The sequence below is a fragment of the Anomaloglossus baeobatrachus genome, chromosome 9, assembly GCF_048569485.1.
Source record: "Anomaloglossus baeobatrachus isolate aAnoBae1 chromosome 9, aAnoBae1.hap1, whole genome shotgun sequence".
In the NCBI taxonomy this organism is placed as follows: domain Eukaryota; kingdom Metazoa; phylum Chordata; class Amphibia; order Anura; family Aromobatidae; genus Anomaloglossus; species Anomaloglossus baeobatrachus.
In genome coordinates this window covers 8,617,774-8,641,720 of record NC_134361.1, presented here as the reverse complement: position 1 = coordinate 8,641,720, position 23,947 = coordinate 8,617,774, and the positions used below count along the sequence as shown (strand labels likewise).

Below are 23,947 nucleotides of genomic sequence, written 5' to 3'. Positions count from 1 at the left end.
TACCCTCAAGAGGTTTATTGTAATTTTAGTTAATATTTTACAATCTGCTTGGTTACGTCGAGTCTCCAACAATCGCTTAAATAACAATTGCACAGTAACATCTGAATAGTTCTGTTGTCCGTTGGGCGCTGCTTCTGCATCCTCGGGTGCCTGCGAGTGGCCGGGGCGCGGGGCCGCAAGTGGCCGGGGTGCGGGGCTGTGAGCGTCTGTTTGTACGGGCCGCGTCTCCCTCACGGGATCATCACACAAGGCGATCACTACTTCAGCACTTTCCCTCACTTTCAGGGGCAGCGCAGACGGATCGGTCACATTCAGTCTCTGACCATTATTGCTGTAGAGCACTGAAAGCCCCCGCGACCTCCCGGGGTGAAGGTCCGTACAAGGTCAATGCCTTTTTTTTTGTTTTTTGGGCCCTTTTTTCCCCCACTGGTTCGGTTTAGCCTTTGGCGTCTCCATTTCTACGGCGGCTCTGTGCTTCTGAAAGACGTCTTCGGTGATGGGCTCAATGATGTGCCCTCGCTTGGTGATCACTCGCGGGGCGGTCAGCTTCTGCACGGCCGCCTCCGTATTCCACGTGTTGCCCACTGGGGCCCGGATGCTGCTCTCAAAGTGCCGCTGACTATTGAAGGGGAAGGGGAGCTCATTCACCTGGAAAAACAAAAGTGATAAAATGTATCAAGAACTCACAAACCCTATCGTCTGCATTCACAGCCACCCAACACCCCCCAGCGGACCGTATCACGGATGCTCAGCCGCCTTCTCTCCCCAGCGGACCGTATCACGGATGCTCAGCCGCCTGCTGTCCCCAGTGGATCAGGTCGCCCGTCCACACCCACCTGATGGGCCGCAGCCTTTATGTTCCTCTTCTCATTTATGATGACGTTAGGGAGGTGCTGGTCCTTACGTGGAGGCGCAGGAGGAGCTTTTATAGTAAACCTAAAAAATAAAAAAAAAGAAGGGAATTTTGTTACTTACCGTAAATTCCTTTTCTTCTAGCTCCAATTGGGAGACCCAGACGATTGGGTGTATAGCTACTGCCTCCGGAGGCCACACAAAGCATTACACTAAAAAGTGTAAGGCCCCTCCCCTTCTGGCTATACCCTCCCCGTGGAACACGGGCTGCTCAGTTTTAGTGCCAAAGCAAGAAGGAGGAAAGCCAATAACTGGTTTAAACAAATTCAATCCGAAGAACATCGGAGAACTGAAAACCGTTCAACATGAACAACATGTGTACCCGAAAAAACCAAAAATCCCGAAGGAAACAGGGCGGGTGCTGGGTCTCCCAATTGGAGCTAGAAGAAAAGGAATTTACGGTAAGTAACAAAATTCCCTTCTTCTTCGGCGCTCCATTGGGAGACCCAGACGATTGGGACGTCCAAAAGCAGTCCCTGGGTGGGTAAATTAATACCTCATGTTAGAGCTGCGAAAACAGCCCTTCCCTACGAGGAGGCAACCGCCGCCTGCAGGACTCTTCTACCTAGGCTGGCGTCCGCCGAAGCATAGGTATGCACCTGATAATGTTTGGTGAAAGTGTGCAGACTCGACCAGGTAGCTGCCTGGCACACCTGTTGAGCCGTAGCCTGGTGTCGTAATGCCCAGGACGCACCCACGGCTCTGGTAGAATGGGCCTTCAGCCCTGAAGGAACCGGAAGCCCGGCAGAACGGTAGGCTTCAAGGATTGGTTCCTTGATCCATCGAGCCAGGGTGGATTTGGAAGCCTGCGACCCTTTGCGCTGACCGGCGACAAGGACAAAGAGTGCATCCGAGCGGCGCAGGGGCGCCGTGCGGGAAATGTAGATTCTGAGTGCTCTCACCAGATCTAACAAATGCAAATCCTTTTCATACTGATGAACTGGATGAGTACAAAGAGAAGGTAAGGAGATATCCTGATTGAGATGAAAGGAGGATACCAACGTAGGGAGAAACTCCGGAATCGGGCGCAGCACCACCTTGTCCTGGTGAAAAACCAGGAAGGGGGCTTTAGCTGACAGCGCTGCCAGTTCGGACACCCTCCGAAGAGACGTGACCGCTACCAGAAAGGCCACTTTCTGTGAGAGTCGAGAAAGTGAAACATCCCTCAGAGGCTCGAAGGGCGGCTTCTGTAGAGCAACTAGCACCCTGTTCAGATCCCATGGGTCTAACGGCCGTTTGTACGGAGGGACGATGTGACGAACCCCCTGCAGGAACGTGCGTACCTGAGGAAGTCGTGCTAGACGCTTTTGAAAAAATACAGATAGCGCTGAGACTTGCCCTTTAAGGGAGCCGAGCGACAAACCTTTTTCCAACCCAGATTGTAGGAAGGAAAGGAACGTAGGCAATGCGAATGGCCAGGGGGACACTCCCTGAGCAGAGCACCAGGATAAGAATATCTTCCACGTTCTGTGGTAGATCTTAGCAGACGTGGGCTTCCTAGCTTGTCTCATGGTGGCAACAACACCTTGAGATAATCCTGAAGACGCTAGGACCCAGGACTCAATGGCCACACAGTCAGGTTCAGGGCCGAAGAATTCCGATGGAAAAACGGCCCTTGTGACAGCAAGTCTGGTCGATCTGGCAGCGCCCACGGTTGTCCGACCGTGAGATGCCACAGATCCGGGTACCACGACCTCCTCGGCCAGTCTGGGGCGACGAGTATGACGCGGCGGCAATCGGACCTGATCTTGCGTAGCACTCTGGGCAAGAGTGCCAGAGGTGGAAACACATAGGGCAGCTGGAACTGCGACCAATCCTGCACTAAGGCGTCTGCCGCCAGAGCTCTTAGATCGCGAGACCGCGCCATGAAGGCCGGAACCTTGTTGTTGTGCCGAGACGCCATTAGGTCGACGTCCGGCATTCCCCAGCGGCGACAGATTTCCTGAAACACGTCCGGGTGAAGGGACCATTCCCCTGCATCCATCCCCTGGCGACTGAGAAAGTCTGCTTCCCAGTTTTCTACGCCCGGGATGTGAACTGCGGATATGGTGGAGGCCGTGGCTTCCACCCACAGCAGAATCCGCCGGACTTCCTGGAAGGCTTGCCGACTGCGTGTCCCGCCTTGGTGGTTGATGTATGCCACCGCTGTTGAGTTGTCCGACTGAATTCGGATCTGCTTTCATTCCAGCCACTGTTGGAAGGCCAGTAGGGCCAGATACACTGCCCTGATTTCCAGAACATTGATCTGAAGAGTGGACTCCTGCTGAGTCCACGTACCCTGAGCCCTGTGGTGGAGAAAAACTGCTCCCCACCCCGACAGACTCGCGTCTGTCGTGACCACCGCCCAGGAAGGGGGTAGGAAGGACCTTCCCCGTGACAATGAGGTGGGAAGAAGCCACCACTGCAGAGAGTCCTTGGTTGTCTGGGAGAGGAGGACTTCCTTGTCTAAGGACGTCGACCTCCCGTCCCATTGGCGGAGAATGTCCCATTGAAGTGGGCGCAGATGAAACTGGGCAAACGGAACTGCTTCCATTGTCGCCACCATCTTCCCTAGGAAGTGCATGAGGCGTCTTAAGGGGTGCGATTGACCTTGAAGGAGAAACTGCACCCCTGACTGTAGCGACCTCTGCTTGTCCAGCGGAAGCTTCACTACCGCTGAGAGAGTATGAAACTCCATGCCAAGGTATGTCAGTGATTGGGTCGGTGACATGTTTGACTTTGAAAAGTTGATGATCCACCCAAAAGTCTGGAGCGTCTCCAGCGCAACGTTTAGGCTGTGTTGGCATGCTTCCTGAGAGGGTGCCTTGACAAGCAGATCGTCTAAGTAAGGGATCACCGAGTGTCCTTGAGAGTGCAAGACTGCTACCACTGCTGCCATGACGTTGGTGAAAACCCGTGGGGCTGTCGCCAGACCGAAGGGCAGGGCTACAAACTGAAGATGGTCGTCTTCTACCACGAAGCGTAGAAAACGCTGGTGCTCTGGAGCAATCGGCACGTGGAGATAAGCATCTTTGATGTCTATTGACGCTAGAAAATCTCCTTGAGACATTGAGGCAATGACAGAGCGGAGGGATTCCATCCGGAACCGCCTGGTTTTTACGTGCTTGTTGAGCAGTTTTAGGTCCAGAACAGGACGGAACGAGCCGTCCTTTTTTGGTACCACAAACAGATTGGAGTAAAAACCTTGACCTCGTTCCTGAAGAGGAACAGGGATCACCACTCCTTCTGCCCTTAGAGAGCATACCGCTTGCAGAAGGGCATCGGTTCGGTCGGGAGGTGGAGAAGTTCTGAAGAACCGAGGCGGAGGACGAGAACTGAACTCTATCCTGTACCCGTGGGACAAAACGTCTGTTACCCACCGGTCCTTGACCTGTGGCAGCTAAATGTCACAAAAGCGGGAGAGTCTGCCACCGACCGATGATGCGGAGGGAGGAGGCCGAAGGTCATGAGGTAGCCGCCTTGGAAGCGGTTCCTCCGGTTGCTTTCTTTGGGCGTGAGTGAGCCCGCCAGGAATCTGAGCTCCTCTGCTCCTTCTGAGTCCCCTTGGACGAGGAGAATTGGGCCCTGCCCGAGCCTCGAAAGGACCGAAACCTCGACTGTCCTCTCCTCTGTTGAGGTTTGCTTGATCTGGGCTGGGGTAAGGAAGAATCCTTACCCTTCGACTGTTTAATGATTTCAGCTAATTGCTCACCAAACAGTCTGTCTCCAGATAATGGTAAACTGGTTAAGCATTTTTTGGAAGCAGAATCTGCTTTCCATTCCTTTAACCACAAGGCTCTGCGCAAAACCACAGAGTTGGCGGACGCCATAGAGGTACGGCTCGTGGAGTCTAGGACCGCATTGATAGCGTAAGTCGCAAACGCAGACATTTGCGAGGTTAAGGACGCCACTTGCGGCACTGATGGACGTATGAGAGAGTCCACCTGCTCCAGACCAGCTGAAATAGCTTGGAGTGCCCACACGGCCGCGAATGCTGGAGCAAACGACGCGCCGATAGCTTCATAGACCGATTTCAACCAAAGGTCCATCTGTCTGTCATTGGCATCTTTTAGTGAAGCCCCATCTTCCACTGCAACTATGGACCTAGCCGCAAGCCTGGAGATTGGGGGGTCCACTTTTGGACACTGGGTCCAGCGTTTGACCACGTCAGGGGGAAAGGGATAACGTGTATCCTTAAGACGTTTGGAGAAACGCTTGTCTGGACAAGTATGGTGTTTCTGGACTGCTTCTCTGAAGTCAGCGTGGTCCAGAAAAGTACTCAATTTACGCTTGGGATACCTGAAATGGAATTTCTCCTGCTGTGCAGCTGCCTCCTCCGCTGAAGGGGCAGGGGGAGAAATATCCAACAGTCTATTGATGGCCGCTATAAGATCATTTACCATAGCGTCACCATCAGGAGTATCCAGATTGAGAGCGGTCTCAGGATTAGACTCCTGATCAGCCACCTCTGCCTCATCATACAGAGAAGCCTCTGGCTGAGACCCTGACCAGTGTGATGACGTCGAGGGTCTTTCCCAGCGAGCTCGCTTAGGCTGCCTGGGACTGTCGTCCGAGTCAGAGCCGTCAGCCTGTGATGCCTGAGACCCCCTTGTAGCCTGGACTAGTTCCAACTGAGGGGGACCGGGGAACATTGCATCAACAGTGTCCATGGTCTGAGTGACCGGCCTGGACTGCAAAGTTTCAAGAATTTTTGACATAGTCACAGACATCTTATCAGCAAAAATTGCAAACTCTGTCCCCGTCACTGGGGCAGGGTTCACAGGCGTCTCTGCCTGGGCCACTACTAGCATAGACTCCGGCTGACGAAGTGGCACAGGGACCGAACATTGCACACAATGGGGGTCAGTGGAACCTGCCGGTAGATCAGCCCCACATGCGGTACAAGCAGCATATAAAGCCTGTGCCTTGGCACCCTTGCTTTTTGCGGATGACATGCTGTTGTCTCCTCAGAGCAATAGGGTATAAGCCAAGAAGCGACCGTACAGTGCAATATATAGGTACAGACAAAAAGTACACTAAATAACACTGTGGCACTAGTGGGGTCAGCACTTTTGTGCTGCTTACCGCCCGCTAAACAGCGGGTGTGTGGTCGCCAGAATCCCTTGTCTGGGTCTCCCAGGGCTATGTCCGTTCTCCAGCTCAGACTGCATGCAGGAATGGCTGCCAGCGTCCTGTGAAGAGGGGCGGCCGTGGGCGTGCTGCAGACAAAAAGCGGGAAACTGGCGTCCCACTGTGCCCAGTGAGAGGGCTGGAGTATGTAAATAAGACTCCAGCCCTCGGCGCTGACTATTGTACAGCGTCTCTCCCCTTCCGTGATTGACAGGGTTGGGGGCGGGAACGAAGCGGAGCTAGGCCGCAAAAGCCGGGGACTAGATTTATGAGCGCTGCCGCCGTAAAAGCGCGGTCAGCGCGAGTCCCCGGCGCACTACAAGTCTCAGCCGCGCCGCCGCTCCAGGGGCGGTCGGCGCGGTAGTTCCCAACACAGAAAAGTCACTCAGCAAAGCTGTAGTGACTAAGACCCATGCGCACAGCGCTAGTGTCCCCGGCGCACTAGCACACCCAGCAACTCTGGCGTGTGTCTGTGCCTGTCTGTACGGGGACACAGAGTACCTGAATGTTGCAGGGCCATGTCCCTGACGGCACTCAGCTCCGTATCCAGCAGGATCTCCGGGTCTGTGGATGGAGCCCGGCCTCAGAGTCTGGAGGCCGTTAAGATCCCACTTCCCCAGGGCCCTTCAGTGGGATGGGGAAGGAAAGCAGCATGTGGGCTCCAGCCTCCGTACCCGCAATGGGTACCTCAACCTTAACAAACACCGCCGACACAGAGTGGGGTGAGAAGGGAGCATGCTGGGGGCCCTAGTATGGGCCCTCTTTTCTTCCATCCGACATAGTCAGCAGCTGCTGCTGACTAAACAGTGGAGCTATGCGTGGATGTCTGACCTCCTTCGCACAAAGCTTGAAAACTGAGCAGCCCGTGTTCCACGGGGAGGGTATAGCCAGAAGGGGAGGGGCCTTACACTTTTTAGTGTAATGCTTTGTGTGGCCTCCGGAGGCAGTAGCTATACACCCAATCGTCTGGGTCTCCCAATGGAGCGCCGAAGAAAACAAAGATTAGCGCACGTTTAAAGGTAAAAAATAAACATCCACTTTTCTGGAGGAGATTAATGAGCCGTCCCCACCAGTTTCCCGGATGTGGTAATGAGCCGTCCCCACCAGTTTCCCGGATCTGGTAATGAGCCGTCCCCACCAGTTTCCCGGATCCGGAGCCTGTGAGCAGCCCGACCTCTCCATGTGCCGAGAGATCCAGCCAACGAGATCCACAGAGTCACGGACCGATATTTTCCGGCTGTGATAAATCCGCACTGCAGCAAGATCCTAGGAACTCTTCCCAGGAAGCGAGGGGTTAAGGGGAGAGGAGCGGTTTTCCGTTTGTTTCTCGTTACCATGAACTCACCTCTATTTAATTACAAAAAGAAAAAAAAACCCGCAGCTCGTCCCCGGAGGCGCAGCACCAGCAATCCCCGAGCGAGCGGTGGCGGCGGCATGCTAACTGGAGCGCGGAGAGAGACCGTCCCGCCGGCACAGGGGACCCGCGCTAATTTACACTCTTCAAGTAATTTTCAAAGCAAAACACAAGCGTTAGCAGCTTCCCGGTCCCCAAAGTGCTTCCAAGAACAAGCAGTGTTCATATTAATGTGCCTCCCGCGCCCGCACAGGCAAGCGCTCGCCTATACATGAACATTCACAAATAAATGGAGATTTAAAAGGTTTTTTAAAAAAGTTTGGTTCTTATAAAAAAATAAAAAAAAAAAAAAATTTTGGTTCAATAATTTCCTTTATGGGACAAGAACAGGAATGAAAAGTCACAAAAAACGAGGCAGGGGACGGCGACGTCCAACCCCCGAGGATCACAGGAATAGAGAGTCACAGACAAAACGAGGCAGAGGATGGCGACGTCCAACCCCCGAGGATCACTGGAATAGAGAGTCACAGACAAGAGGCAGAGGAGGGCGACTGCCAACCCCCGAGGATCACTGGAATGAAGAGTCAGAGACAAGAAACGAAGCAGAGGACGGCGACGGCCAACCCCCAGGGGATCACGAGAATAGAGAGTCACAGAAGAAACGAGGCAGAGGACGGCGACGGCCAACCCCCAGGGGATCACGAGAATAGAGAGTCACAGAAGAAACGAGGCAGAGGACGGCGACGTCAAATCCCCGGGGGATCACGGGCATGAAGAGTCACAAAAAAGAAACGAGGCAGAGGACGGCGATGGCCAACCCCCGAGGATCACAGGAATAGAGAGTCATAGACAAGAAACGAGGCAGAGGACGGCGACAGACAATCCCCGGGGATCACGGGAATGAAGAGTCACAGACAAGAAACGAGGCAGAGGACGGCGATGTCCAACCCCCGGGGGATCACGGGAATAGAGAGTCACAGACAAGAAACGAGGCAGAGGACGGCGATGTCCAACCCCCGGGGGATCACGGGAATAGAGAGTCACAGACAAGAAACGAGGCAGAGGACGGCGATGTCCAACCCCCGGGGGATCACGGGAATAGAGTCACAGAGAAGCAATGAGGCAGAGGACGGCGACGTCCAACGCCCGGGGGATCACAGGAATGAAGAGTCACAGACAAGAAACGAGGCAGAGGACGGCGACTGCCAACCCCCGGGGAATCACGGGAATGAAGAGTCACAGAGAAGCAATGAGGCAGAGGACGGCGACGTCCAACCCCCGGGGGATCACGGGAATGAAGAGTCACAGACAAGAAACGAGGCAGAGGACGGCGACGTCCAACCCCCGGGGGAATCACAGGAATGAAGAGTCACAGAGAAGCAATGAGGCAGAGGACGGCGACGTCCAAGCCCTGGGGGATCACAGGAATGAAGAGTCACAGACAAGAAACGAGGCAGAGGACGGCGACGTCCAACCCCCGGGGGAATCACAGGAATGAAGAGTCACAGAGAAGCAATGAGGCAGAGGACGGCGACGTCCAACCCCCGGGAGATCACAGGAATGAAGAGTCACAGACAAGAAACGAGGCAGAGGACGGCGACGTCCAACCCCCGGGGGATCACGGGAATGAAGAGTCACAGACAAGAAACGAGGCAGAGGACGGCGACGTCCAACCCCCGGGGGATCACGGGAATGAAGAGTCACAGACAAGAAACGAGGCAGAGGACGGGGATGTCCAACCCCCGGGGGATCACGGGAATGAAGAGTCACAGACAAGAAACGAGGCAGAGGACGGCGACGTCCAACCCCCGGGGGATCACGGGAATGAAGAGTCACAGACAAGAAACGAGGCAGAGGACGGCGACATCCAACCCCCGGGGGATCACAGGAATGAAGAGTCACAGACAAGAAACGAGGTAGAGGATGGCGACGGCCAACCCCCGGGGGATCACGGGAATGAAGAGTCACAGACAAGAAACGAGGCAGAGGACGGCGACGTCCAACCCCCGGGGGATCACAGGAATGAAGAGTCACAGAGAAGCAATGAGGCAGAGGACGGCGACGTCCAACCCCCGGGAGATCACAGGAATGAAGAGTCACAGACAAGAAACGAGGTAGAGGACGGCGACGGCCAACCCCCGGGGGATCACAGGAATGAAGAGTCACAGACAAGAAACGAGGCAGAGGACGGCGACGTCCAACCCCCGGGGGATCACGGGAATGAAGAGTCACAGACAAGAAACGAGGCAGAGGACGGGGATGTCCAACCCCCGGGGGATCACGGGAATGAAGAGTCACAGACAAGAAATGAGGCAGAGGACGGCGACGTCCAACCCCCGGGGGATCACGGGAATGAAGAGTCACAGACAAGAAACGAGGTAGAGGACGGCGACGGCCAACCCCCGGGGGATCACAGGAATGAAGAGTCACAGACAAGAAACGAGGCAGAGGACGACGGCCAACCCCCGAGGATCACAGGGATATGAAGGGACATGAGGGATTCCTGTAATTACTTTGATTCTCTCTTAACAGAGGCGACATCTTCCCAGGGGAGCAGAATCAGGACAATTATTTTTTGCCCCACAAAAATAGTAAAATTCCCCCAATGTGGAAGCCTTATAACAACTGGTCCTGTGCCCGATGCAGACTGCACCCTCCTCTTCAGGTCGGGGCTCCCTGGCGATGCTTGGTCACAAGTCGTGGTAAATCACCTTCCAGATGCCACAAATTATCCACAAAGGAAATGTTTCCTATAGCGCCAAGCTTGTAGGAACTCTGGAACGTTAGTGCAGGCACCCACCCCAATCACACCGGCATGTGCGCCGCCAGTGAGCGAGCAGCGACCTCCGGCACGCCTACTGACCTCTGCACACAACACCCAGGAGCGGACGTCAGTAATGGAGGCCGTAGAGGCCTGGACATGGAGGTTTGTACATTATGGAGGATGGCAATGTGCCCAGGACTGACGTAGCACTGCCCTCCGGACGGCGAGGACCTGCCTCCGTCCCATCACTGCAGAGTTTGTGTCCACAATTTGCACTAATCTGTATTTTTCTGCTTCTAAAAAAAGTAATGATCCAAAATGACATACAAATGAAAGCGAGCGGCGAGCGGTGCGAGGCCGGAGAAGAGACCGAAGAGCATGATCATTAAAGGGACACTCCACATTCATAGATGGATGCTGTTTATCGCTTGTAAATTTAGTTTTGCAATTTAGCACTTATTACATTTTTCATCTGTAAACACTTGTTTATAGCTTGTTGCCTTTGGAGACCGACCACTTTTGCTGCACATGTGCAGCGCTTACAAGCTCTTTTCTATGGAGCTTCTACACACTGTTTTGAAGCTGTCCCGGATATTGGAGCGCCGTTGCGTCCTTCCACAGCCAGCTTCAGTGCAGGGTCTATAAGCCCGACAGCAGCGGTGGTCGGGCTCCGAGGCAACAACCTGAAAAGAAATCTGCTTATATCGCAAACAACTTCAAATTTAAATAAGCAAAGAATTAGAATAAAGCTTGTGGGAAGAACGCTTCAAGACCGTTCACACTATAAATGTCCAGATGGTCCTCGTCCATCACTAGACTGTAAAGCTGCGGGGGCAGGGAGCCGGCTCGTAGACACAATACTCCCTGTATAAAAGGTTAGGAAGAGAATAGGAAGCACTTACAGTGTATTAGGAAGCACTTACAGTGTATTAGGAAGCACTTACAGTGCCTCCTCCTCTGGACCCAGAGGTCATGGGACTTTTGAGTGAAGGGAAAGAACCAGTGTAATGAGGTGTCCAAACACATCCAAGGTTCTTATAAGAACTTACGGGTCTCGTAAAAGGAAAAAAAATAAAAAAATGAGAAAAAAAACAAACAAAACAAAAGTGTCATTTTTTCCCATAGTTGTTAAAAGATGTGCTCCTCTGACCATCCGAGCGTGTCACAGCATGGACCAGACCCTTATAAAAGGACAATAAAACTTTCACACTGAACTGCAGCAAAATTTATGGCCACAACAGTTTGCCCCCCTGCCATAGAGATAGTTCTGTTTTATATATCTTGGTTTTTTTTTGTTTTTTACTGCACTATTCTAAGTCCTGTTGTGTATAAATATGTGACTCTTCAGATTTTGTGTTATATTGAGCCTGATTAAGAGACCTGAGTAGTCTCGAAAGCTTGCAATTATTACCATCTTTTCAGTTAGCCATTAAAAGGTATCAACCACTGAGGACTTCAGTTCTTTTAAACAATTTTTTCCCCCCTAATATCAGCAAAAACAAAAGAAAAAAAGGAATACAAAAATGATACAAATAAGCCACGTATTTCGCCAAAAGGAAAGGACATGAATGTGCAAGTCCCGGACATTCCCTTTAAAAAAAATGTGTCACTTTTTTGTCAATAATTGTTTGGCCGTCGCGGCACTGACGATGTTATTATATTACAATACTCCTGTACTGAAGCAGCAGAGTCAGCGGTCCCGGGCCTCGGACCTTTCTGGCTCATTGGTGTGGGGGAGGGGTGGACACTCACCTGCGTCGTTTTTTGGGGTTGAGTTTGATGCTTGTGCCGCCCCAATCTCCCCAGCCCGGCAGCACCAGGCTGATGTCTTTGGGCTTTGAGGCTTCTTCGGCCTTGCGCTTCTCCTTTAGGAAGTCATTGACGACATCATCACCAGCAAACGCCTCTTCGATGATCATTCTCTGCCTCGTGTCGCTGTTATCGACCTAAACATCGAAAAGGAACAACACTAGTGCGAAAGAACAGAATCCGTTTTGGTCCTATAATGTCCATCTTGTCTTATAACTGACTGATGCCATAGGGTTCAGCTAGCGCTGATGGGCGGGAAGTCTCACATTTCTGTTCATGCCCCTTTTGTTCCTATTGACTCATAAGTTGGAGCCCCTTTTTCCTTAGTCTATGACATTATATAAACTGGTCACATGATGTAATAAAGCAGAAGCTTTCAGTACACCACAAATGTAATGATTTCCCGAGCGCTCGGAAAACAAATCTTATTAATTTGGAGTTCTAAAGGCAGAGATGGAGTGTATTTCACTTACAGAAATTGGTGCCGAAACCCGGGACAGAGTGCATTATACAATCCGGATCTTGAGTGAGAATCGATCTTTTATAAACAGTAATGCTAAAAGCTGCAGCATAAGGTAAGAAGCTTAATTCTTACACTTGCCTTACTCTTTCTAATTGGTTGACCTGCAATGCAGGTGAGTTATTTTGCAAAATCCCTTATGTGCTATTGTAAAGTGTCTGGTGCAAACAGAAGGACAGATCAAAGGGAACATATCTCAGTATAGTTTCCCATAAATACCAGTATAAGGTGCCTAGTGCATATGAATAGTAACAGGCATCGGTGTCTCAGAAAAGGGACGTTCCCCTCACACTCACAGACGTGCGTTTCACCAGGGAAATAGAGAATCCCATGTGTGGCTTCTTCAGGTTGGGAGAATTCCCTTAAAATGGTTAAACAGCAGCGATCGGAGCAGAGCTCCAGCCACAGCAGGATGTTTTACGGCTCCAGTGCCCGCTCCATACACGGCGACCAGAGGACATGTGTGTGTGTGTGTTGTTGGATAGAGTATAAAAAAATGTAAATAAATAAAAATGTAGCAGACTTGTGAGTGCAGTTCTAGCTGTGAATAAAGGAAAGACTCAGTAAAGTGTTTGCAGTAATTTACCAGCGTGCCATGTCAGTACGAGCACTCACCTCCTCCTCTGCCTCCACCATGGTGGGAATCAGCGGCACCTGGACCGGTCGCGCTTTTGCCGGTAGAACGTCTTTGGAGTTTATGAGTTTCGATTTCTTGCTTGGATTTTTCTTGCTCGGTTGTGAGATTTTCTCCGTCGCCTCCTGCAGCAGCTCCTGCTCCCCAAGAGCCTCGAGGTCGTCCAGGGTCCGGGTCCGCTCCAGACTCTCTATTAGTAACGGACCTTCTTCTACCTCAGTTCTATTCTGCTCCATCTTCTCCTCTGTGTCTGCAGCTCCCGGCTGCTCTTCTTCCTCCAGAGCAGCGCTCTTTGCCTGCAGGTTCTCTTCTTTCTTGTTCTGCTCCAACATCCTCTGGAATAAACTATTAAACTGCGACACTTCACGAGCGTTGTCCTCCTGCGCACTGCCAGCAGCCGCCCCTGCATGAGAAATCGGAGGTTATAAGGAAAGAAGACAAAACAGGAACGAAACTGCACATGCAGCAGCTGCGGGGATCTCTGGAGGGAGTGTGGTTATCTCCGCAGGGAGGATGCAGGGAATCTCAAGAAGGAGGGTGCAGGAAATCTCAAGAAGGAGGGGGTGCAGGGAATCTCAAGAAGGAGGGGGTGCAGGGAATCTCAAGAAGGAGGGGGTGCAGGGAATCTCAAGAAGGAGGGGGTGCAGGGAATCTCAAGAAGGAGGGGGTGCAGGGAATCTCAAGAAGGAGGGGGTGCAGGGAATCTCAAGAAGGAGGGGGTGCAGGGAATCTCAAGAAGGAGGGGGTGCAGGGAATCTCAAGAAGGAGGGGGTGCAGGGAATCTCAAGAAGGAGGGGGTGCAGGGAATCTCAAGAAGGAGGGGGTGCAGGGAATCTCAAGAAGGAGGGGGTGCAGGGAATCTCAAGAAGGAGGGGGTGCAGGGAATCTCAGGAGGAGGGGTGCAGGAACCTCAAGAAGGAGGGGGTGCAGGGAATCTCAAGAAGGAGGGGGTGCAGGAATCTCAGGAGAGGGGGTGCAGGGAATCTCAAGAAGGAGGGGGTGCAGGGAATCTCAAGAAGGAGGGGGTGCAGGGAATCTCAAGAAGGAGGGGGTGCAGGGAATCTCAAGAAGGAGGGGGTGCAGGGAATCTCAAGAAGGAGGGGGTGCAGGGAATCTCAAGAAGGAGGGGGTGCAGGAATCTCAGGAAGGAGGGGGTGCAGGAATCTCAGGAAGGAGGGGGTGCAGGAATCTCAGGAAGGAGGGGGTGCAGGAATCTCAGGAAGGAGGGGGTGCAGGGAATCTCAAGAAGGAGGGGGTGCAGGGAATCTCAAGAAGGAGGGGGTGCAGGGAATCTCAAGAAGGGGGGGGTGCAGGAATCTCAGGAAGGAGGGGGTGCAGGAATCTCAGGAGGAGGGGTGCAGGAATCTCAGGAGGAGGGGTGCAGGAATCTCAGGATGAGGGGTGCAGGGATCTCAGGAAGAGGGGTGCAGGAATCTCAGGAGGAGGGGTGCAGGAATCTCAGGAAGGAAGGGGTGCAGGGAATCTCAGGAAGGAGGGGGTGCAGGGAATCTCAGGAAGGAGGGGGTGCAGGAATCTCAGGAGGAGGCACAAGGTCTGCACCATTCTAATGAACTTATCTTCATTCTTCACCACTTACAAGTGGTCAGTGACTGGCAACATAGGGAAACCTCGTACTTCCCACAGCTGAGAGTCTGTTACAGTTGTATCTACCACAGTCATTTATATAAGAAGGATCTGTCTGAGGCCTCTCCGTTCCCGACACGTCTAATCATAGTGGAGCAGCTTTTCTTACACTTACGTTGTGTCATTCCTCGGTTATTCCTCCTGGAAATGTATATATTCCTCTGTGTTTACCCTATATAGACAATGTCTGCCTGCGCAGGGACACCCAGTTCCCAGGCAGTGGCCCGCACCCCTCCAGACTGATCCAGAACATGTCCTCAGTGGTCCGTCAGGACCAGCACTCACCCGCCTCTGGGTCCTGCTCTGCCAGTTCGTGGCGCACGAGTCTTCTGTCTGCGAACTCTTGCAGTAATGTCTCCTCTTCCTCCTCCTCTAGGTCGTCCTCTTGCTCCTCGGTCTGTGCGGTCACCTCTTCTTCCACCAGCGCCTCCTCTGGACTCTCTCCATCATTTCCGTCACTTCGGAGCTTCCCGGACATCCAAGGGTTCGGCCCCTCGAGACTCATTTGTGCCTCATTGACGAAGTCAGGGACCGTCTCCTGCGGCTCCTCATCCTCCTCGTCCTCGGACACCACCTCCATTTTTCTGGTCAGCTCCCGGTGTTTGTGCAGCTGTTCTTGCATCGCTTTACGGGCCTAAAAAATAAAATAAGGTGACAAACCGGATACAGGGTAAAGGGGTACTGCTGTGCACAAGAGTAACTATTCCTCGCCTCAAATACTCTGTGCTGCTGGGTCCCTGCCCCCACCACTATGTAACAGTCTGAGACAGCCCACACTATCGTTGCACGGCGCTGTGGGGCGACTCTGCCCCCTCTGCTGCTTGATTCTCAGTCTATCACCCCCAAAAGTTCAGTGCAATTCGCTCCTGAAATATTCTGTGCTGCTGTAACACTCAGTCCCACCATTGGGCCTATACTATTAGCACAATCATGATCTGAAATACTCTGCACAGCTGGGGAGCTGACACTTCCAAAAAGATTCATGACAGAAAACTACTGAAATAAAAATCCTCTGTGCTGCTGTGGTCATTATGATATTTGCATAAGTCTGAATGGATGAAGAAGTCGCGCACGGCTGTAGAATAAGAAGAGCGCCGCTTACCCCCTCGTCATACTTTGCCATGATGGCCTTGGACTTCGCCCACTTCCCGCTATTCTGGTGCTTCAGAGACATTCGCTCCTGGGGAGAGAAGAAAGGGATCAGAGAAGGAGCAGAAGACGGGAAGATCCCAACAACCCCCGGCGCCCCCTAATCACCATCATCCGGGCTCGCCCCAACTTCTCCAACTCTTCAAGGGCCGCATCAGGATCATTCCTCCGGAGCTCCTCAAACTTCTTCAATGTTTCCTTCTTCTTGACTTTTTTCAGCAGCCGGTGATACCTGAAATAATCAGAGCAGAGATCAGAGCGGAAAACGCAGAATAGTGAGTGCAGCTCTGGAGTCTAATACAGGAGGTAACTCAGGATCAGTAATGTAATGTATGTACACAGTGACTGCACCAGCAGAATAGTGAGTGCAGCTCTGGAGTATAATACAGGAGGTAACTCAGGATCAGTAATGTAATGTAATGTATGTACACAGTGACTGCACCAGCAGAACAGTGAGTGCAGCTCTGGAGTATAATACAGGAGGTAACTCAGGATCAGTAATGTAATGTATGTACACAGTGACTGCACCAGCAGAATAGTGAGTGCAGCTCTGGAGTATAATACAGGAGGTAACTCAGGATCAGTAATGTATGTACACAGTGACTGCACCAGCAGAATAGTGAGTGCAGCTCTGGAGTATAATACAGGAGGTAACTCAGGATCAGTAATGTAATGTATATACACAGTCACTGCACCAGCAGAATAGTGAGTGCAGCTCTGGAGTATAATACAGGATGTAACTCAGGATCAGTAATGTAATGTATATACACAGTGACTGCGCCAGCAGAATAGTGACAATAGTGAACAGGAGACCAGTAATGGAAATGCTTTGGATAATGGTGAAGTCCAGTGAATTGCAAAATGAGCAAAAATTTTCTGAATAAATGTGAAAATTTAAAAATGAAAACTCCAACTTCAAAACAACGACTAATCCACATAAGGAATGCTGACCCATGCGATTCAGTGTAAAGCCTTAATTTACCATGGGCCATGAGTAATACGTGGGTTAGTCGTTAATTTTTCGGGAGTTTTCACTTTTAATTTGCACAATAAATGTGAAGATTCATCTCCCTGGACTTCAGCATTTCATGGAGCCGCGACTCCAGGACAGGATTATCAGGGTGCCGTGATTTGCTGAGCCGTCTGCCCCCCCCCCCCCCCCCCTTCCACCTCATTGTCTTCTAATAATGGAAATGTTACAATGAGTTTTCTTACATTTTACTTTTTATCTTCTTTTGTCTTCGTGCTTTCGCCTCATAGTAGGACTGGAGAGCTCTGGCTTTTTGGAGCTCTGCCCGGCGCTCCTTCGCCTAAACAAAGACATAAGTGAATCAGCAGCAGCCGGCCCAGCCACGTTCCATCCATCCACCCGGCCCCCCACTTCCATCTGCCCGGCCCCCCACTTCCATCCGTCAGACCATGCCACTTCCATCCGTCAGACCATGCCACTTCCATCCGTCAGACCATCCCACTTCCATCCGTCAGACCATCCCACTTCCATCCGTCAGACCATCCCACTTCCATCCGTCAGACCATCCCACTTCCATCCGTCAGACCATCCCACTTCCATCCGTCAGACCATCCCACTTCCATCCGTCAGACCATCCCACTTCCATCCGTCAGACCATCCCACTTCCATCCGTCAGACCATCCCACTTCCATCCGTCAGACCATCCCACTTCCATCCGCCCGCCCCCCCCACTTCCATCCGCCAGACCATCCCACTTCCATCCGCCAGACCATCCCACTTCCATCCGTCAGACCATCCCACTTCCATCCGTCAGACCATCCCACTTCCATCCGTCAGACCATCCCACTTCCATCCGTCAGACCATCCCACTTCCATCCGTCAGACCATCCCACTTCCATCCGTCAGACCATCCCACTTCCATCCGTCAGACCATCCCACTTCCATCCGTCAGACCATCCCACTTCCATCCGTCAGACCATCCCACTTCCATCCGTCAGACCATCCCACTTCCATCCGTCAGACCATCCCACTTCCTCCGTCAGACCATCCCACTTCCTCCATCAGACCATCCCACTTCCTCCATCAGACCATCCCACTTCCTCCATCAGACCATCCCACTTCCTCCATCAGACCATCCCACTTCCTCCATCAGACCATCCCACTTCCTCCATCAGACCATCCCACTTCCTCCATCAGACCATCCCACTTCCATCCGTCAGACCATCCCACTTCTATCCGCCCGCCCCTCCCACTTCCATCCGTCAGACCATCCCACTTCTATCCACCTGCCCCCCCCACTTCCATCCGTCAGACCATCCCACTTCCTCCATCAGACCATCCCACTTCCTCCATCAGACCATCCCACTTTTATCCGCCCGTCTCCCTCCATCCATTTGTTCCCCTAACAGTCTGGGGCTCCTCTGCGCTCCTCTTACCTCTTCCAGGCTCATGGCTTTCAGCGAGGCCTCCTCCACCGGTGTGAGCAGCGGGTCATTGATGGGTTGCTTATTCTTATGGAGGATGCTGAAGATCTCCATTTCCAGCGGCGTCTTCGCCTAAGGGGACAAAAACCAGAAAAATAAATTAATTTAAAAATGAAATGCTAAGCGTAAATCACAATGGTGTCCGTGTGCTCCACACGGCGTCATGTCCATGTTCTGCCGGCAGCCACGGGTGTCAGACCGCACACTGATGTGACCCGTGTGACAAGTACCAGAGAAATCAGAGGTCACACAGAAATAAAGAATTCTTATCCTTACCTGTCTCCAGCGCTGCTGCCTCTGCTGTTACTTCTGGGCCCGATCATTATGCTCAGAGCATATTCACTGCACTCACCATGGACCCGGAAGTAACAGCAGCAACGGAGACAGGTAAGTATACAGCTCACGCTGTCAATGTGCTATCCGGAAGTGACACGGATAGCACATCAAACAGAAACGCACGTACATACGCACCTTCACCACGGAGTATGCAAAATATTTGTGTTTTGCACGGATGTGTGCTCTTCCATACTGCAACCAGAGGCAGCTTTTCTCTGCAGCGTCTGAAGATCACAGGGAGACTGAAGCTCAGATGCAGCAGCGCAGAGCAGAGCAGCTTACAAGCTGAATAGAAAATAGTTTGCAACTCCAGGCTCCTTGTCCAGGACGCCGGCCTCTTCCAATAGAAAGCACAAGGACATGTAAAGTGCTGCAGCCAATCAATAGTCAGGTGTCACACCCATCCAGAGGTCGGTAAGAAGGGTCCTTCATTAATGAGGTTTAGCCTAAAACATGACGCGTTTCGGAGCGCTCCGCTCATCCCTCAAATAACAAGACTATATGATCGGGTATTCACACAGTTTTGTCATTCAATAATAAAGCAGAACGCTCAGCAACGCTGCACCCTGTGCATGTCCTTTTGGCTCCTATTGTAGTCCTGTACCACTGGGCACAGACATTTGGCCGCTGATCCGGGCCGGTGAGACCCTTCTGCATTGAGCGCCTTTATTTCCCCATTTTTTTGTCCTTTCCTGACGATTTCTTGATCCGCTCGAGAAAAAGGGGGATTTTTAATAAGAGGAAAGCTGCAAATTTGTTTGTTTTTACAAAGTCTTTACAATTGTCCCCTTTTCTGATGGGCACAGCCCCTTTGAGTGTCCGCAGCACCACTCACCTTCCATCCCATCATGGTCTCCTCTATGGGTGCAGGCTTCAGCGGCGGCTCGTGCAGGGGGAACACCAGCTGCTCGGCCTTCCGGTTCTCCTTCACCACATTGTCCCATTTGGATACCTCCTCGGACGCGTTCTTGTAGGACAGGATTCTCTGGATCTGTGAGAAGCAAAATTCAGGAAAGTGTGAGGACGATCCAGAAAGGAGGCCGGGAACGCGCCAAACAATTCCAGATATTAACCCTTTCAGTGGCTTGTATTCTTGGAGCTGTAACTCGTATGCACCATTTTTGGGTAAATACATATCAATGATTAACCCATGCTGGTAATTTTAACCCCTCTGCTTGGTGTCATTCCTGTCCTGACCCAATATGCATCTCACAGCTTGGGGTCTGTGACACTTGTATCCAGCAGGTCTGCACAGCATTCCCATTGCCTGGCCCCATGATTTCCCCGCTATAACGCCAGCAGCTGCAGCGTGGATGTAGATCACCACCGTGCAGCCACCACTGGCAGCGCCCGCCTGGCCGCTTTAGCACTAGATCAGGGTTGTCTGCCTCTTGTTTCAGTATCGGGTCCCGCTTCATGCTGAACGGGACCATTTCCTCACCACGGACTGATACCTGGAAGGTCATATTGGAATATGTCGGGTGCATGATACGTGGTGGGCGCTCGACATTTGCCGTGGCAGGTGCCTGTCCAGCATCCCCGGCAGTGCACTGCTCCGCAGGGAGACCCCGGCGGGGAGGTCTGCGGCGATATAAGACAGGCGCACATCCCGCGGTGAGATGGTCTGCAGACCCCCAGCTGCACGCACCTTCTGCGTCTCCTCCTTGCTCAGCGGCAGCTCCACGCTCTTCGTTTCCTTGAGTTTGTTCAGCTGCTTCTTCACTGTGGACAGAGGCGTCACCTTCTTGATGGGGTCGATGAGGTCCGTGAGGCTGATCTTCTCCCCGACACCTGAATAAAGCACAAGAGCAATCAGCAGAGATTACAGGAGAGCCCAGGAAGGCAGAAGGATGGTCACCCAGCTCTCCCAGAGCCCTGATCGGCGCAACGGCCTCATTACATGGCAGTGGAAGAATAAGAATATCTGCAAAACCAGGCGGATTTATTCATCAAGACTCGAGAAAGGCCGAGTGCAGCCAATAAACCCACAGTCACCGCCGCCCCAACATCTACTGAAGCCCACCTACCATTCAGCACCATGAGAAAGTGGAGTGACATCTGTCAAAGCCACAATCACCGCTCAGTGACACGGCCACCCAGCTTTCCCACCCTCCTGAACAGCACAGGCAAAAAGTTATTACTGCTACTAGAAAAGCTGAGTGACAACCAATATGGCTGCAGCTAGAGAAGCCGCCACCACCCAGCTCTGCGGGGATCCTGAATGTCACAGCACTGGATATTACTGGGTTGTCAGGCACTTCTGCTAAGTGGAGTCATCATGAACCTCCCGGCTTGCTTAAAACCCCTGAGGGAGCTGAATTGGCAGCTATGATAGTGGTCACCCAGCTTTCCAAGGAGCAGATAGAACAATGAATAGTTCAGAAGTGTTTTATTTTGGAGGCAAATTTTACCAAACAGTGAGAAATAAATGAAAACAGAAAATCAGCCAAACCTTCAGCGCTGATGCCGAACTCCGACACCTGGAGGCCGGCCTCCGTCCGCTCCGACAACTTCTTCCTGAAAAATGGAAAGAGAGTGATGGAGGCTGCTGAGCAGAGCGCCCCGTCCGTCCCCAGGCGGGCCCCCCCGTCCGTCCCCAGGCGGGCCCCCCCGTCCGTCCCCAGGCGGGCCCCCCCGTCCGTCCCCAGGTGAGGGGCTGCTGCAATAGTTTTTCTACACAGATTGTGGGATTAGAATTTACTGCTACAAAGTGGCTGATAACTGCGAGTTCTTAAGGGCTTGTTAAGGATCTCGCCATGAAGACACTGCAAGAAGTCTTAGGAGACAATTCATTATTTCCCTTTGTGCCTTTTTTTGTCCTGTTTTTCGTTTGTCACCCATTTTTCATTGGCATTTCAATTTCATTTTTTTTTTAATTAGCGCCTTTTTATTGTCCATACTGTGCTGACCGGCTTTTTTTAATGTTGATCATTTTGGGTGAAATTTGGGGTTTCCAGATTTTTTTAGTCAATTTATCAATTGGGACTTTTTAAAAAGTCAGTAAAGGTTTGCAGAAATGTTCTCCCCCCCATTGACATATTTCATTTATGCCTGAAATTTTGAGCCGTTAGCGGAACATGCAACTTTTTGCTCTGGTTTTTGTAAATTATTTCTATTTTCTGCAGGTTTCATGAACCGCACTCAGTATATTGATGACTTTGGTGCAAAAACTGACAAACAAAAAAAGCCCCTTAAGTCTGTGGCCGCGTCTGTGCGAGGCTTCATTCCTGCGGGACGAGTTTTCTTGTTTAGAGGAAACATTTTATGGTAAATAAAAAAAAAAACAACATGGAAGACATTCTGAAAAATATTTTGGGAAATCTGGAATAAAAAGAGAAACACAATTCTCCTTTTTTGGGGTGCGGGTGGAGAGAGGGACGAGTTGTGTAAATGACGCATCACATTCTTCTGATCAATAAAATCACTGTAGAACTGGATTTCTAGGTGTTGTGTGTGTGTGGTGGGGGGGACGGACCCTTATTACTACCCATCACCGCACTATTGTCCTCTGGGAGGGTCTACCAAGTGCACTAGGACGGAAGACCCTGCGGCTTCTGTATGACCCGGCTACCATGAAAACTCCTCGGCATCCTCCAATTATGGGCCCTGATGGTCTCCCATGGACATTGACAGCTTAGCTGCCACACTATTGATTGCAGCATTTGAGGGGTTAAACGACCAGGATTGGATCTTGTTAGATGTAACATGAAGCGGACACTGGGCCCGGATGCACAGACCGGTGCTGCTGTCGACGTGGCTGTGGTGCTGCTCGTGGACTACACGAAGCCCGTGGCAGCTTTGTGAGAGATTCCAGCATTTTTCTTCCAGGTAATCTCTATGCAGAGTAAATTGTGCGTGTGACGCCCCCGATCCTGACCCCAGATCCCAGCGGCCGCTGCCTCCCCGGTCACATGACAGCACAGCGATCCGGACGAGAAGTCACGTGACAATGTCCGTCGCATCACGTTACCGCAGTGAGAACGCGAGCGCTGACCGCGGCAGCAGAGGGCCGCACATCACCACTCCACCCGCGGCACTGACCTCTTCTTGCCGCCCAGAGCACTGATGGCCTCCAGGAGCTTCTGGTGTTTCCGCTTTGCATCATCGTCATCCTGAAGAAGAGAAAAAAAAGCTGTTACCCAAAAACACAGATTCCCTGAAGGGTCTGATGGTTCGGAATGATGGATTATCAGAATTTTACTGTAACAAATTGACGACACAGCGCCGGGGCAGCGACAAAGCGGTCAAGGCAACCGCAAAGCACCTACGGCTGCAAAGTGAGCATCGAGGTGTAGGATTGTGATGTGTCACTTACTGGGCTGATTGCTGCAGTTTTATCAGCAGGAGATTATCACCGAGTACCAGTAAACCGACTGCATAGTCGTCCTTTGTATTCATGAGCTCTGTGTAACCCCGCCCCCACCACTGATTGACAGGCTTCTTCCTATCCACATTGTGCACAGCAAGCTGCCACTCATTGGTGTGGACGGGGTTACACAGAAAGCAGTGCGTGGTGTGGGCGGGGTTACACAGAAAGCAGTGCGTGGTGTGGGCGGGGTTACACAGAAAGCAGTGCGTGGTGTGGGCGGGGTTACACAGAAAGCAGTGCGTGGTGTGGGCGGGGTTACACAGAAAGCAGTGCGTGGTGTGGGCGGGGATATATAGAGAACACTGCTGATCAGTGATGTGTGTGGAGTTATACTGAGAAAGCTGCCAATCACTGGTGTGGGCGGGGTTACACAGAAAGCAGTGCGTGGTGTGGGCGGGGTTATATAGAGAACACTGCTAATCAATGGTGTGGGCGGAGTTATACTGAGAAAGCTGCCAATCACTGGTGTGGGCGGGGTTATACACAGCTGAGTATTCAGAGAACTGTAAGATTTGCAGCAGAGATTTTATCAGAACTGGCTGGAGTCAGGGTCTCTGCCCCCACATTTCTCAGACTGGGTGGATTGTGTGTAGAGGGGCCCCGCATGTGACTGCGGGGGGTGCAGGGTGTCAGGGGCGCAGCTCACGTCTGCCCGCACTCTGGGGTCCTTACCTCGTCCTCACTAGCGCTCACTGGCTGCTCCGTCACAAACAGATCCTCCTCCTCTGCGGCGGGGAGCGGGGGCCGGACGCTTCGGAACAAAACAGTCACATATCCGCTCAATAATACAACCACCCCCCAGCGACTGCGCCCCCCCCCCGTGTTCTCCCCTCAGAAACCAACCCGTCCTCATCGTGCACCCCCTCCAGCACCCGCCTGCTGCTCAGCGCCTC

General features: G+C 52.1%; 1 protein-coding gene across 1 annotated transcript in view; it reads right to left on the bottom strand.

Moving 5' to 3' along the window:
- Positions 1-23,947, bottom strand: part of UTP14A (UTP14A small subunit processome component) — a 24,457-nt gene continuing 510 nt past the window's right edge. The window contains exons 2-15 of the mRNA XM_075323061.1: positions 23,727-23,805; positions 22,727-22,797; positions 21,138-21,202; positions 20,334-20,476; positions 19,521-19,676; positions 18,302-18,421; positions 17,111-17,205; positions 16,004-16,127; positions 15,849-15,926; positions 15,032-15,380; positions 13,084-13,505; positions 11,892-12,085; positions 837-936; positions 1-648 (exon numbers count right to left, since the gene is read on the bottom strand). Coding sequence (XP_075179176.1) covers positions 385-648; positions 837-936; positions 11,892-12,085; positions 13,084-13,505; positions 15,032-15,380; positions 15,849-15,926; positions 16,004-16,127; positions 17,111-17,205; positions 18,302-18,421; positions 19,521-19,676; positions 20,334-20,476; positions 21,138-21,202; positions 22,727-22,797; positions 23,727-23,805 — 2,260 coding nt within the window. The 3' untranslated portion in view covers positions 1-384. The remainder of the gene's footprint in view (positions 649-836; positions 937-11,891; positions 12,086-13,083; positions 13,506-15,031; positions 15,381-15,848; positions 15,927-16,003; positions 16,128-17,110; positions 17,206-18,301; positions 18,422-19,520; positions 19,677-20,333; positions 20,477-21,137; positions 21,203-22,726; positions 22,798-23,726; positions 23,806-23,947) is intronic.